This window comes from Cimex lectularius, unplaced genomic scaffold (assembly GCF_000648675.2).
Source record: "Cimex lectularius strain Harlan isolate CLEC.00 unplaced genomic scaffold, Clec_2.1 scaffold79, whole genome shotgun sequence".
NCBI classification, from domain to species: Eukaryota; Metazoa; Arthropoda; class Insecta; order Hemiptera; family Cimicidae; genus Cimex; species Cimex lectularius.
Genome location: NW_019392727.1, coordinates 1,437,651 through 1,453,567, shown reverse-complemented (window position 1 = coordinate 1,453,567; position 15,917 = coordinate 1,437,651). Strand labels below are relative to the sequence as shown.

At 34.3% G+C, this 15,917-nt stretch overlaps 1 protein-coding gene across 1 annotated transcript in view; it reads right to left on the bottom strand.

Moving 5' to 3' along the window:
* Positions 1–351: 351 nt before the first annotated feature.
* The window catches only part of LOC106663329 (protein kibra), a 60,078-nt gene continuing 44,512 nt past the window's right edge, over positions 352–15,917 (bottom strand). The window contains exons 4-18 of the mRNA XM_014388088.2: positions 9,259–9,367; positions 9,027–9,186; positions 8,662–8,944; positions 8,428–8,576; positions 8,181–8,345; positions 7,833–8,099; positions 7,495–7,746; positions 7,328–7,414; positions 5,636–5,828; positions 5,317–5,518; positions 5,057–5,217; positions 4,794–4,946; positions 4,368–4,709; positions 4,030–4,151; positions 352–1,572 (exon numbers count right to left, since the gene is read on the bottom strand). Of these exons, the coding sequence (XP_014243574.1) occupies positions 1,452–1,572; positions 4,030–4,151; positions 4,368–4,709; positions 4,794–4,946; positions 5,057–5,217; positions 5,317–5,518; positions 5,636–5,828; positions 7,328–7,414; positions 7,495–7,746; positions 7,833–8,099; positions 8,181–8,345; positions 8,428–8,576; positions 8,662–8,944; positions 9,027–9,186; positions 9,259–9,367 (2,766 nt within the window). The 3' untranslated portion in view covers positions 352–1,451. The remainder of the gene's footprint in view (positions 1,573–4,029; positions 4,152–4,367; positions 4,710–4,793; positions 4,947–5,056; positions 5,218–5,316; positions 5,519–5,635; positions 5,829–7,327; positions 7,415–7,494; positions 7,747–7,832; positions 8,100–8,180; positions 8,346–8,427; positions 8,577–8,661; positions 8,945–9,026; positions 9,187–9,258; positions 9,368–15,917) is intronic.

Below are 15,917 nucleotides of genomic sequence, written 5' to 3'. Positions count from 1 at the left end.
CATTGTAGATGAACTTAGTAATGTATTAACAAGTCCATTACAACGGTGTTTTTTAATATTTTTTTAAATTTTTTTTTTGTTTTTTTGTTCTATACAATAAACTCTGAATGATTTAACAGTTGGACAATTTTATATAAATATATTCTTACGTAAAGTACGTAAAACAATAGCTACAATTTTGACTGCTTCTTAGAATGATAATCAAGAAGTATGGCCAACTAAAACACATCTGAAATTAGTTTAATTAACAAATACAACACAATAAACAAAGCGTATTATTTAAAAATATATTTACAAATTGTATTATAAATACAGAATTTTAAAAGTTATTATACTAATTTGTTCCAATAATCTACATTTTAATTTTATTTTATTCTTAGTCTGAACACATCATTCTTTGTTCTTAAGGATAAATAAAAATGAATAATATTAATGAACTAACGGTGGTTTGTTTTATTTATCAATAACAAAAATTATCAGATTTTACAAGTATACAACAGATTAATTACTATCTTAGGCATCACTAAATCCATTATGCTGACTAGCACATGTCCACCGACTAAAACAATGCTCTTTCTAAATATATCAAACTCTGTATATCCATGACAACATGCCCTTCATTTCTCTATGTATCGAACATAAAGTCATTAATTTGTCTAATTGGGCAATATATTCTAATGCTAATAACTACTTAACTATTCATTAGAGTGTTAATTTTATCCACTTATTTTCGACTGAAATTAAAAACACAGCTTTTAAAATGAGTTAATAATAAAGAACAAACACTGTAACAAAAATTTGGATAGTGACAGTGTTTTATAATAATTATAATGATTAATAATAATAATGAAAGTCATATCGAATACATAAATCATAACAAACTAAAATAAAACATTGAATTCATACAATAGTTTCCTAAATGCTTTTATTGAGAGAACTAAGCATAGCATATTATTAGAAAAATATATTATTAAAAGGAGCTTTATCCAAAAATATCACAATCTTTCCATTCCTAACTATCACTTTGGTGCTTCCAAGGTATTGAGTAGTAAACAAATGAAATGTCAGTTTTAAATTTTGATATAAATACTTTAAATTCAGAAAGAGAAATTTGTTATAATAACTAGCTCGATACTTAATTATCTAAAAATGCAGTGATGATATGTAACTATTTGTTAAATTTTAACTGGAACAAAAATCAAACCACTTAGTTATACTTCTGAGTACTTTTTGTGATACTGATATTTACCAGAACACAAATTTTATTTGCATTCATGAATATTTGCTTCTGAAGTGACTAATAAACTATAAATGAGTTATGGCAATTTTCCATGCTTTACATTAGGTAGAAAATTATTAAAAGAAAATCAATCTTTGTTGAACAATGTATTTTTTTTAACCTGGAAAAAACTGACGTTCCAAATGCTTCAACCTAATTTTACAAAATTATGTTAAACTTCTACCCCCAATGCTCGGTCAACAGTGTATTCATACCTCTGAGTTTCACTGTCATCATCGTTTGGTAGTAGAGGGACACTAACATTGGCTCGTGTAAAAAAGGCCATTTTTTCTCTAGAAAAAAAAAAAAATAAAATTAATAAATACATAAAAAAAAGATATGTAAATATTCATTGAAATGCTCATGAAAACTCTAATAAAGCAGTTTCTTTTATAATTTACACCGGACTTTCAGGAAGTTGTTTTAGGGGGAAAAGTTGAAATTCTGTTTAATGATAGAACATTTTTCAAAATGTGGAATTTTCATATCAATCTTTTCTATCTACAGTACAACTTTGTTACAACTAGAGCCCGGATTTATATGCACTAAAAACCCTCAAATAAGCCGTATAATTTATACTAAAAATATTAAAATACGCAGGATGACTGTCAGAGGACAGAGCATCACCAGACTAATAATTAACTTTTTTAAATTTAGGCCTGTTTTTTGGTCACATTTTCATTTTGAAAGTAAATAGAATTGAAAATTTTCAATCACAAAAAATCATATAATTTAAAATATTATACAAAATAAATAATTAAGCTTAATAAGGTTCATGATCTGAATTAGATTTATTTAGATTTATGTTTTGTGTTGAAAGAAAAAACCCAGCCTGTTATTTTATAAGTTTTAGAAGAAGTTGAAGATCATACATTCGGCATTTTTTAGGATTACGAGGTTGGAAATATGGCAGTGTCTATTTTTGTGTTTCAAATAAGGCCCCTATGTCCTTCCACAATATGAGTACATCAGAAAAATTAATTTTTTCATTAAAGGCAAAAAAACTGCACCCAGTAGTTTAAAAAAAATGGGGGGTCAAATAAGATGCTGGTTATGTCAAAAGAACTCAACTGTGTCGGTTAGTTTATGTACTAGTAAAATTTGCCTAGTACAATTTTAGGCTCTTGTCTTTCTCTTAACACAAAAAAGAGCTTAATTAGTTGCCTATATTATTTTTAGTTTTCTAAGTAATCAAAAATGTTTCAATTTTGCAATATCCTTCAAATATGCAGAATGAAATTTGAAACACCATCGATATGAACTGGATAAATATCTGATCACTAGGGTTGTATGGTATGGTGGAAAAGGATACTAGGAAGCGGGGTTTGTATTCCCTAGGCACTGCAGCCTTCCGGCTTATTGTACCTTCCTAGTTCCTTTCTTCAGCCAATAGACTCAATCCTTCTTCGTATAAGTATCAGGTCATTGACTGTTGCTGCTGCAATTTGATTCCCTAAGTCTTTTCCGTTCGTTAGGTTAAACCTCCATTGAGCTGTTGCTTCGCATCGAAGATGATATGAGAGGCTGTTTCCTCCTCATTACATAATCTGCAAATGGGATCATCGCTGTATATACCCATGTTGTGTAGATGTTTTCTCAGATACCAGTGAGAGGTTAGTAGTCCTACCACTCCTCGGAGTTTGGCCCTCTCCAATTGCAGCAGTGTTTTTGCCAGTTTCGGTGAGGGTTGTTTCATCATACGTTTACTATGTCTAGCACCGCTAGAGTTTATCCACTTCTCCTTTTGTTTTGCTTGGATCCATTCTGTGATGGAGGATTCTATATTTGTTTTTGTTATCCCAATAATAGGTTCGGGGCCTATGTATGGCCGTGCAGATCCTCCTCTGGCCAGTCTGTCTGCTTTCTCGTTACCCAAAATTCCCCTGTGCCCTGGCAAGATATCATCAGGTTGTTGTGTTTCCCCAGGTTTTGGAGATTTTGGATGCATTGACTGCCTAGTTTTGATGTGATTATTTTACATGCTAATGCTTTAATAGCTGCTTGGCTATCTGATCTTATGAGGATTTTTTTGTAAGTGTAACCTCTTTTAAGATTCTCCAGGGCACAAGCATTGATGGCATGTATTTCCGCTTGAAAGACCGAAATGTACTTCCCTAATGAGTTTGATTGCTCATGTTTTGGGCTTGTACAGAAAACGCCTGATCCGGTTCCTTCGTTTGTTTTGGAGCCATCTGTGTACCATATCATTGTATCTGATGCTCTCCTGTGTTCTTCCTCTCCTTTATAGTCCGTTGAGACTTTATAGGAAGTTGTGAAGATTGTTTCCGGGATCATGTAGTCAGTCCCCATTTCTATAATGGGTGTCTGAGTTTGTTGATTATGGTTGTATGCCCGAGCCTAAATGAGCTTTTCCTAGCCTCTCCTTGTATGAATATTTCCAGTGGAGGTAGGTTTAGCAAAGTTTCTAATGCGTTTGTAGGGGTTGTTCTCATCACCCCTGTGATACATAGGTTTGCTAGTCTTTGTATGCTGCCTAATGTTTGGGTAGCTAGTTTTTGTTGAGCTTTGTTCCACCAGATTAGTGATCCATAGGTTATTCTGGGTCTTATTACTACACCAAGGTCGTAAATGTTAGCAAAAAAGAATATACAATTCTGTATAAATCCGGGCTCTAGTTATAACGCTCTTTTAGGGGCTGATTGGCTGTCTTATTATGTATGATTCTGCACAGATACACCATTACAGTTCTGAATTTAGGCTTAACATAAATTTAATTAAAAAACACTTACTTAAAAGATATCAGATCAGGTTTTCCTTTCCCGGCCTTACTTTTCCTAAGTTTATAAATTTCCTTAGAAGTTTTCTTGAGAAGTTTTTCAACCTTCTTTTCATCCGCACTTTTCCCATCAGCCTGTATGGAGTAAATAAAAATGAATAAATCACTTTATCGATGAGACAAATGAAAAGTTGACATGATTTAAACAAAACTACTTCAATAGGATTTTGTTGGGAAGTATGTTGTACTCTGATGTTCAGATTTTTGTTTGTGCCATTGACAAGAAGTAAGTTTTGATCAAACCATTGACAACATAAAAATAAATAATTAAATAAAAGTCTAATTAATTACCTGAGCAACAAAGTTTTGGAACTGAACATCCTCCATTACCCAGGCAGCAACTTCAACATCACCTTTTTCCCTTGCAGTTTCAAGCCGCGATTTCAATTCCCTTAACCTTTGAAGGTCATCTTGCAACGCTGTAAGTCTTGTATGTTGAGCTCTTAAATCTAATTCTAGGTCAAGTGATGTCCGAGGTGCTCCAGAATGAGGGGCATGATGTGTCGGAGGGGTTCGACCTTTCGTCTTACCTCCACGCCACCTTAGAGATCGCCTTTCCACAGAACCTCTTTGGAATGCACACTGATTTCGGCGATAAAGAGGCATGGAACTATCACTATCACTTCTGTTTAACTGTAACCATAAAAAAATTGTGATATTTAGTAAATAAATAAGTTAAATATTATTTGTTCTGATTTTATATAAAAGGAAACATACCCTACAAATGTATTGATTGGTTGCAGTCGGTGAAAATGTTTGTGACCTCTTAATGATATGTTGGATTCCAGATTTACAACCTTTTTCAGGAACAAATACGCATTCAGTATTAGTTTCTTTGTCTTCTTTCTCACAACTTTCATCTTCAGATTCCTAATTAAAACAACACAAATAATATGAAAATGTAATTAGATTTGCACATTGGAGACAAATTTTAAAAGTAAAATAACAGCCTGACTCTAAGTGTTAGAATTCAACAATACCTCAGGAACTTGACTAAGTTCATCAGTGCATGATATTTCAATGCCTTCTTCATCTTCATCCTGATATTCCTCCTCTTCTTCATCAAGATCGTTTTCATCATCTTCACTTTCAAGCTCCTCTAGCCTTGAACTAATGCCTTGTGGAGGAACACCTTCACAACCTATTACAGAATAATATTATGTAGATACAAACAAACTGTTAAAATGGAAAATTGCTAACGTAATATGAAAAGTATTGACAAATTAATAACAAGTAATACCTTGATTTCTTGTTAAAGTGGATGTCTGAGATGAAATAATAGTTGATTCATCACTGCTTTCTTCTTTTTGCTGTTTTTCAGTGGGTATTGTCTGATTGGTCAAAGGTGAATCACCAACCATAAATCTATAGCTTAGAATGTTGTACCATTTTAGCAAAGTACAATCTGGTGTAAAGTCAGCCAAACTAACTTGCACAGAGCCCTGTACAGAAATTACAGTTTACATAATACCTATATTCATGTTTACTTTCACAAATTATATTAACTTTGACTGAACAATTTAGTTAAAACGAATATTTAAAAGTTGGGTGAAACATACCAGGCATTCTGTTTGTCCTTCTATCGCTAAAGACCAAACATTGATTTGAAGGGTTTTTGTATACAATTTTTTCAGAGGCACTTGAAAAGGGAAAGTTTCACTAAACCTGGCCTTATCAAGCTCAGCGATAGGCTTTGTACAGCAGGATTGAGTGTTCTGTAGACTATTTGGAAGAAGGGTGGCTTTTATATACCTGAAAGAAAATAAAAGTATTTTATATTACATAATTAAAAACAAATACATACTATAAAATTTCATTGTTTTCTCTAGCATAACTATAAAATCTTCCCATCAATACCTTTACTATACAGTCATACTCTGTTTAATGTGTAAAACCTCGGCAATTCACATAAAATGAAATCGAAAATGCTAAAAAAAATTTTTTTACTGACCAAAATTTGTAGTGTTATCTGAGGGATCAGTTCTTTTTCAGCTTTTACTTGGAACTGTAGTCCCATAAATTCTTCCTTTGCTAAAGGCTGCAGCATGCCTAATTCAAAAAATCCGATGTCTTGTCTTTCCATGCATTCTTCACTTAAGTCTGTCCATATTGACTAGCTGTGTTCTAGTTCCTAGTGTTTACTTAGTTGGAAAAAATATTTTCTTCATTTTGGGCTATTTCTGGACAATTCCCCCTCCCAACATCCATAACAAAATGTGGCATAACTTCTTTCCATGAAAGATCAACCAATGGCTTTTATTGTGTTAACACAATTTACACCATTCCTTCTTTGACAGATTGTCTGAATTTGTTTCAAGAATTAATTGGCCGAATGTGCTTTAGTTGCTAAATTCAAAATGTACTCATAACATTTACAATGATACATATATGTAATTGTTAACATACCAGGGGATCAGAAAAGTTCATATGTCCATTGCTAAGGAAAGGTGAAATTTAGATGGGGCCAGGTCTGGAGAATACTGAGGGTGTGTTGGACAAGGGGTCTCGCATAGTTCTATTAAAAATTACACCTTTTCTGTTCACAAAAGCAGGTTGTTTCTGGGCCACAGAAAGAGATACGTGTTGCATTTGGCTTGAGTAGATTTCTGTGGCGATGGTCTGGCCACATGGTAGGAGTCCGTAGTGGACAGTGAATGGTTTCATCACTTACGCTGAACACTTTGGCAAACTCCTGACAAGTTTGACTTCGATCAAGTTCCGCAACTTCCCTCAATTCTTCACCATTCAGGACAGAAGGTATACCAGACCGTGGTCCCCTCATTTCTAGAAGTAACCTTTTTGGGCCACTTTTGGGCAGTGCACTCATGGATTGTTTCACCACCGAATGCAGTGCAAATTTTACGAGCTGCCACAGCTACCCTAGTACTGGAGATTAAATTCATGCAATAAGCATGGATTATGTGTTTGGAAGTCATGAGAAAGAAAATATTTTATAATTTACAGTGGACTGTACAAGACACTTTTTCTTTACAAACAGATGCATTATCCTCTTGGTATTACGTGATGTGAATATCTAATCCTCCTTTGTAAATAGAAATTTTTTATTAAGTGTATTACAACAATAAGTGAAAAACCGCAAAAAATTTTCTGGTTAATATTTTCTTTACAATTAAAAAAAAAAGCATTATGAGGGGTTGTGCTAAACAGGATATGACTGTATACAAAAAATGCAAAGGCAATCACTTTTTTCAGTTTATTATATAAACTATTTGGTATTTTTAATTACTCACACTTGGCACCGATCGGGAATGAAAAGAGCTGCCAAATTTCTTGCTTTTTCAATTCCAATGTGAAGTATACAATCTCGAATCGAATATCTAAATTAAAATACAATTATAAATAATTAGTTATTAAAACAAATCACTATGCAGCCCATGTGTACGCTGTTGTAATTTACCTTAATTTAATTTGCACTTGTGCAGTATCAAGGGACATATCCAACGTTCTTTGTGATGCTTCAAAAACGCCTGAGTCACCAGCAACACTTTCATCACTTACAGCTGCCGACACAGAAGCAGTTGGTGGGGTAGGTGAGGTTTCAGAAATGGGGGATAACGGTGGAGATCGACCAGGAGGAGGTCTATGATCACAAGATGCTTCATAGGCTGGAGGTGGCGGGCATGAATCTCCCCTTAAAAGACGTTCGACCCTGATCAAATTTCAATCAATACATAATATTAATGTCAACTACAAATAGAAAAGTTTATAATTGGAAATACAAGTAAAATATTGTACCTTTTATGCAAATCAATCATGTCAATAGGTCTGTCACTTGATGAACTAAGAAGGCATTGAGGTCCACCGTAAATATCAGTAAAACTGAGTGCAGACGACAACGAACCCTTACTGCTTGTTGTTGACAAGGAGCCAAGACTTGAACTCGAACTGACAGAAAGAGTTGATGCTGATAATGTTCGCAATTGAGATTCTAAGGAAGTCATTGTTTTCAAAGCATCGCGTAACCCTGATAACAAAACTTGCTTCTCCTCATGCAGTCGAAGTCTAAAATAATATTCAATAAGAATAATTATAAATTATAGTTCAATTTATAGTAGCCATTATCAATAATCTCAATAAAATTACCTATCAGCAATCGCTCTATTAGACATTTCAAGTGCTGTATTAAGATCTTGTTCCAATCGTCGAATCTCATTTTGAATATCAGTCATTTCTTGGTGACTCCTAGTATGGGGTGTAATACTCCTCAGTTCTCGCAATAATTGTTCTTTCTCTTGGAAGAGAAGCAATCTGTATAAAGAAAATAAAAATTCGCAATAATGGTAATGAAAAAACATTATTTTACTAGATGTTGTGTTATAATCTCTCATACCTGTCTTTATCACTTTCTGCTTGACCAGGAGTTACTTTTTCTTCCAAATCAGCTAGTTGTTGTTGAATAAATTGTATCTTTTTCCTAGCCTCATCATATTCTAACCTCATGCGAGCCATCGCTGCTAATCTAGTACCCATTGGGACCAGCTAATAAAAAACAAAAATTATTATTATAAGAATATAGACGAGATTAATATTTTAAGAAAACAACAGATTAAATTAATCAGCTTACTTCTCCTGACAAATCAGTCTGTGAGGCTGTAGAAGATTTTTCTGAAGGTGTTATTTGATTAACTGGATTCGGAGTATTGGGTAAGGATAATGTGCTGACTTCTGGGGAACTTTCACCCAATTGAAGCCTCGTCAAATCGTCCTTTAATTTAGCTAATGACCTCATAAGTTCTGACTTTTCTTGCTCCCCAGATGTAAGAGATCTTTGAATTTCCCGCAGTTCCGCTACCATCGCTTGGGCTTCATTTATGTTATAACACCCTCCGTTGAGTTTTTGTTCCACACTGAATGTGAATAAATAACATTAGAATACGGCGTATAAACAAATATATTAATGTGTACTTCAAAAAAAGCAAAGTAACTTACGAAGTAAGCGTTTCAACCCCTCGCTGAGTACAAGACATTTCTGCCCTAATTTGTTCTAACTCTCTCTTAAGCCTCGAGACCCTACTTTTGGCAAGAGCAACATCAGATTTGAGCAGATCGGGATCGTATTTTGTACTAAGGGAACTCGAACTCGAACACACTGTTGCAAACAATAAATTATTCACAGAACTGCAAACTTGCTACTTCACTCGAAAGAGTTCTTTAAACTTACAACTCGTCCTAGAAGTATTTAGAGTACTTAAAGCATTATTTAAATGGTTGTACTCATCCTGGGCCAAGTATAGCCTTTGCTGTTTGATATCATAGATTTCTTTCTTGGCCTGGAAAAAAAAAGTTCAGTAATATTGCATCTTACTAATATTAATCTGTTTAACATGAACAACAATTTGATTGCACAGCCATAAAATCACAATAAAGGTACATGTTAAATTTTTTGCATTTATTATTATTATTATTTATTTTATTTTTTTACTGTTAAAGAAATGAAAGGCAAATGTTTATAGCCTGAAGCTTTTGCCATCGGTAAATTTAAGAGGAAGCCATTTGCTCAGCTTCCATGTATTCCTAAGTCGATGTAAACTGGAGTGAATGGTTTCATCATTTATGTTGAACACTTAGGGAGTCAATTTTTAAAACTAGGGGGTGAAGATGCTTTCCATTTTATGACCAAATGCTCTATTCAATCTGAGATTTGATAGTGATTTTCAAGAGCGCACCTTACTTTTTTCTTAACAACATAAGTGATTGTGGGGATTCTGGCTCAGGATCCGTGACAAGCATGACAATCCGATACAAACTGATTCAGGAATTTAATTGCAAATAATAAAATCTAGTTGCATTTGTTTTTCGACATTGACCATATATTATTATGGTTCATTGGCGGCAGACAAATTCACGTTATGAGGAAGTATTCTGGGGGTGCTTTTCAGGCTCAAACTCTCTAACATCTCAGCTCAAAAAGAAAATTTATATAGTGAAATTTGCAATCAATTCAGTCTGGTCCAACCTTCTCGCAAACTCTTCTATTCCACCTAATATTAAGTTCAAGGTTTTTAAGATAGTTGCAAGTTTGATGGTATGCTATGCTTCCCAGGTTTGAGGGGTATTAGCAGTTCGATCTAGTCGAATCTTTTCTGCGTTTTTTTTTCTCGTAAATTATCTCTACAAATTTTATGTCCAACTACATGATATACTTAGATACATCAACTGACCTTTTATTTGTATATACCATCAAACTCCACCTAAACCAGGAGACTCACACCGCCTGACTACAGACTTTCCAAAATTACAGAGATCGAAATAATTAATGGTAATGTATCCTGGTTTAAGATGCTCAATTCACTAGCCCTATGATTTTAATATTAACTTGTGTTCTCCTTCAATGAACATGAATTAGTTCTCTATGTTATAGGCTCTTCAATCTAAGGATTTTTGAATGTTGTACCGAATCAGCTCTTAGATCCAACAGATTTCTGCCCTACAGGCATTTTCCGACTTAAGCAATAACAATCTAAAGTTGTCCTCTGTCGATTTAAGCCTGTTCTTCAAATTTTGGTTCAAAATTATCTAACTTAATTACTCCCCATTGAGAGATGATTCTGTTGAATTCTGCTCACCGTGTAACTCATGCACAAGGGCGGACTTTTTCCTGAGTGGCCCATTCTTTCAGAATTTCTTGTTCTCTTTTTCCAAACTACTAGAGTTTGAGAGCGTGTTTGATCCCAAAACTTAATTCATCGGATCGTTCAGACCTTGTCGGTTTTGCTTAAGAGTCTACTGTAGTACCGCAGACAGCTAGTGGATCAGTTTAATTTTATATTGAGAAGCGCTAACAGTTTTAATTTAACTTTAGTTTACTAATTTTTTTATTATTTTTGTATGTTTTCTTTTTGTAAATAAAGTTCTTATTTCATTCATTCACTACATACATAAGTACATTAATGCAAAATAAATTATGTAAATAAAGTATTTCTTTTCTTCATCTGATATATAAAAATAATAATAATAATAATGAAAATGAAAGAAGCGAAGAAAAAAATGTATATACATATTATTTAAATATATAATGTAGATAAATAAAAAAAGAACGGATGTTATGAAGAAGTGCGAGAAAGAGAGCATCCGAGTGGGGATGGGAAGAGTGAGAGGGGAAGATGAAGCTAGAAGGAGAAAGAATGAGTGCAAGAGGTGAGGGAGTGGATGAAGTGGGAGAAGATAGGTAGGTAGAGAATGTATTGGAACTATAGTGGGGGCTCAGGAATGTATAATGGTCCAATGGATCAGAAGGGGGGACGGGGGGACATTCCATAGTACTCTGAAGGACAGAGACCCTTTTTTTTCTTTTCATTACCTCCTTTTACCTCCATTCCCTTTATTTTTCTTTTCTTCTTTTAAAGCTCATCCCGTGCAACTTGCAAGGAACGACGTACCCGAATATTATTTACAAACGTGTATATCCCATCGGCCGATCGGCCCTGGGGATGTACAGTTTTGGAACATTCCAAAGAGATGAATTGATTGGAATGTTGGGTGAAAAAAAAATATACAAACGATTGTGTTAAAATGGTCGAAAAGTCATTTGTCGAGGCGAATAATTTTTTTTTACGATCAATTCTCTATTTTACGACTCACACCGCATTACGCAATTGTCTGCACGCGCAAATTTACTACAGTTTATGGGCTTACGACTATCACAGAATCTGACATTAAAAAGTCTGAATACGACAGGGGGAAAATTTAGCTATTTGCGATATTTCCGTTTTAACAAAATCGGGGTTAGAGCTGCGTGTACATGCAAATTTATGTAAGTCCAGAGAAAGAGAGTTCTATATTTTCCATTTGGAACATGTGCAAGTACATAAACGAAGTTGCCATCGTGAAAGAAAATTTTTGTGCTGTTCTATAATTATGGTAAAGAAATTGTATTACACAATGCTTCCTTAGGGTATAATTCTAAAAAAAAAAGTGAGTGGGTTTTCTTTTTCCAATCAATCCTAAAACAAATTAATGAACTGGTGTCGATTTCAATACCAGGGGATTTAGGGGAAAGCTAGGCTTCCACGTGTTCTAGAATATTTTGACGAATGACGTCCTTATATCCTCGGTCACGTGGAAACGAGAAGCAAAACGAGTAGAGTTGAAAAAAAAACCTTCGTAATTTGGTCGTGTGAAACACAATTCATTTAAAAAAACCCACTTCATGCCATAGAAGTTTAATCCTTTCACTGATAGCAACTGAACATTGAGGCAAAACAAGGCAATAGAAAATTTTTACTTTATTTATTTTCAAGAAAACTATAGATACAACGTAAGATTGTACGATTACCATGATTGTATCTAATACCATCGAGAGATGAAGACAAGATCAACCTTTCACATCGATGGGACAACCCATTGCTTGGAATGAGTGTGTTTTGTTTGAAAATGCCAGTTAGATTATTTTGTCAGACATGATGACAAGTAAGATCTCTATTTTGATGCCGAGGTTGAAATCGGAAGCAATCACGTTTATGGTTTTATTAATAGGAACGTTTCAAACAGAAATATTCAAGCCTGCAAGGGGGTTAAATTGAAGTTTTTGCCCCTAGTAGAAGAACAGTTTAAAAAAACTCAATCGTTCGACGGTTTATTGTATGGAAAATTGTTATTTATCGTAACCAGGGCGTGCATATTTTGAACATACATCCTTCGTCATATAGTATTTGACAGCTGTCAAATTTATGAGGCAGTCAAAGGTCGACTTTTGAAGATTGTTTTGTAAATTTTACACCACATAGAAAAACAAGCATTATTACAGGGTGGTCAGCTCCTCTTTTTTTTCCGGTACATCTAAACTGGAGTAAAATGCTGTAAATCTCATGCTTTTTCCTCAATCCGTTCAAAAGTTACGATTTTTTTAGTGTTTATTTAAGAAAAACGCGTTTCTTTACAATAAAACCTGAATTTTCTTCACACTATCGTAACTTTTCTCAACTTTTGACCCCATTTTTAGATTTAGCACCAAATTTCCACCAAATTTGTTCTAAAAACTGCCAGTACCAGTGCCAACTTACAAACATGAAATTTGCGAAATGGTAATTTTGGATCAACTTCTTTAAACCGTAGACCCCCTTACATTACAGTTTCAATAATGTCGAACCAGCTAAAAGCCTCAAAATTTTATGAGCTTTCTAACGGTCTATTCGAAACCTAGATTATTTTGATTTTATGATGGGCAATTTCAGTTGGAAGTTGGGAAAACGTGGTCCAGGACGTATCCTGGGAATTAAACGCTTGTCCTAAGAAGTTGATCGGGCATGTAAATTAATAATTGGCAAATACATATCTGAAATAATTTCTTATTTAATTTATGGGTGCTAAGGTTTAAAAAAAGTTGATCCAAAATAACCGTTTTCCAAAATTTCATGTTGTTTGTTGCAGTTATTTTGCAAGTAGGGTGACAATTTTTTGAACGAAAATGGACTGATCTTAAAGGAAATCCGGTGGTAAATCTAAAAATGGAATCAAAAGTTACGAAAAGTTATGTTATTGTGGAGAAAATTCTGGATTTATGTAAAGAAACACTAAAAAAATCGTAACTTTTAAACGGATTGAGATAAAACCATGAGGTTTACTGCATTCTAATCCAGATTTTTTAAATTTTTTTTAACTCGAAGAGATGACCACCCAGTATACTTCAAAGTGTAATAAACAATTTCACAGGGAAACAGGAAGCCTGAAAAAACGAAGCAGAGCTGAAAGTGCATTCCATGGAAGTTTGGTACGGTGGGCCATTGAACTGCACAATATTGCAACTAATTTGTATCAGTTGTTTATGTTTCAAAAGTGAAATAATAAATTGGTTGTTGTATCAATAATTACTTATATTTTTTATTTAAAAAAAAAAAAAAGTTCAGGGATAAAGTATCGCTGGGCATAAAGTTACTAGGCACTATTCTCACGTCGATGCTTTGAAACTGTCTTTACGTTTTTTACATAAATATGTTTTACAATGTCATGTTGTTTTAATTACTTATATCGGGTGCTTGTCAATGTTTGTACTAGGGTATGTTTTTTTTCTCTTATTATAAGCTCAATTATAAGCTGATACTCTTCTCCGTCATATGGGAAAAATACCAATAGAAATAGAAAAAAAACCAGGTTGGGGGAACAATATTAAAAATTCAGCGTAGAACAATTAAAATACTTCCAACAAAAATAGAAATCTCGGCCTGGAAGTCGGGACTTTTGTAAACGGCGTTCAAAACATTGAGATTTATTTGCATGGCAAAAGAGCAAAGGAATTCGGCAAACAAACCTAAAAAAAGGAGAAGAACTGAAGAAGAAAATCGGGAGTTGACACGTAAGGTCGGTCGGAGTCCGTTTGTGAAGGGAGCAGACTGTACATTGGGGACTGATGAAGCGGTGTTGTTGGCTTTTCACATTCCACAAGAGAAGGAAGTGGCAACGTCGCAATCCACTGCATACCATTCATATCTGAGACTGGCTCGCCCTCTATACCTATCCATCCGACTCAATCAATTATATCCCTCCCTCATCCGACAATATATCTCTTACATCGTACTCGCCTTCTTGAGAGAACTCTCTATCTCTCTCTCTCTCTCTCACACACACACACACACACACACACACACACACACACACACACACACACACACACACTCTCTCTCTCTCTCTCTCTCTCTCTCTCGCACACACGGCCGCAAATAATTTTCACCAGGTGTTGAACGGATCGGAAGAATTTCCACCAACCCTATTGGACGTATCGAATGCACATTCTTCCACATCTTCCAATTTTGGATAATGTAAAAATTGAATTTTTGGCCATTTACGGCTTGTCTATACTTATCATAGGTATGCACGAGAGTCCAACAATTAAGATGGGAGGAAGATAATTTTAATTAATTAGGGAAGTAACAAGTACAGAAAGGGGAAAATATGTACTTAAGGTGTATCAAAAAATATCTTTTCGACATCGTCAAAATTTGGATGCAGTAAAAAAAATTAACTTTGAATTATCGTCTCTACTTGGAGTTAAATACCCAAGATTTCAACTTCAAAAATACACATTGAGAATTCTCCTTTCCTCCTCTTCCAGAAAGGAAACTGAAGAAAAGAGAACTGACTGTATATGGGATTTTCTACATATTTTACAAATTTGGATACAAATAAAGATTTGGGCTTTTTTAAGCCTAGCTCTGCTTAGAAAAGAACTCGCAAGAGTCCTACACTCTACTTGCTCATACGGAAGTGGAAAAAACTGGGTTTATTAAAAATTTATTCTGCAGGGAACAATTTGTAGTAGAGAAGGATCAAAAACATAAGAGCAATGATCAACATATGTATGTAAAATGTCACTTGGCTTTTATACAACGTAAAAATAAGGATACAAAATAAAAGAATTTGCCCTCTTTTAGGTTTATCTCTGTTTTGGAAAAAACTCGCAAGATCCAACACCCCCCTACTTGGGATGGATTTTAATTAATCTGTTCATACTTGCTCATACAGAATGGGAAAAAAGTGTCACTTGCCTTGTAGTAGGGAAGGAACAAAAACATAAAAGTGATGATCTACGTATTTATGAGACGTGTCACTTGCCTTCTATACTACACCATAAAAATAAGGTTACAAATAAAAATAAAATAATTTGACTCTTTTAGGTTTATCTCTGTTTAGGAAAAAACTCGCAAGATCCTACACTCAACTCGGGATGGATTTTAGATCATACTTGCTCGTACGGAAGTGGAAAAAACTGGGTTTATTAAAAGTATATTCTGCAGGGCACAATTTCTAGTAGGGAAGGAACATAAACATAAAAGTAATGATCTACATATGCATGTAAGATGCGGAACTTGCCTTCTATTCACCATA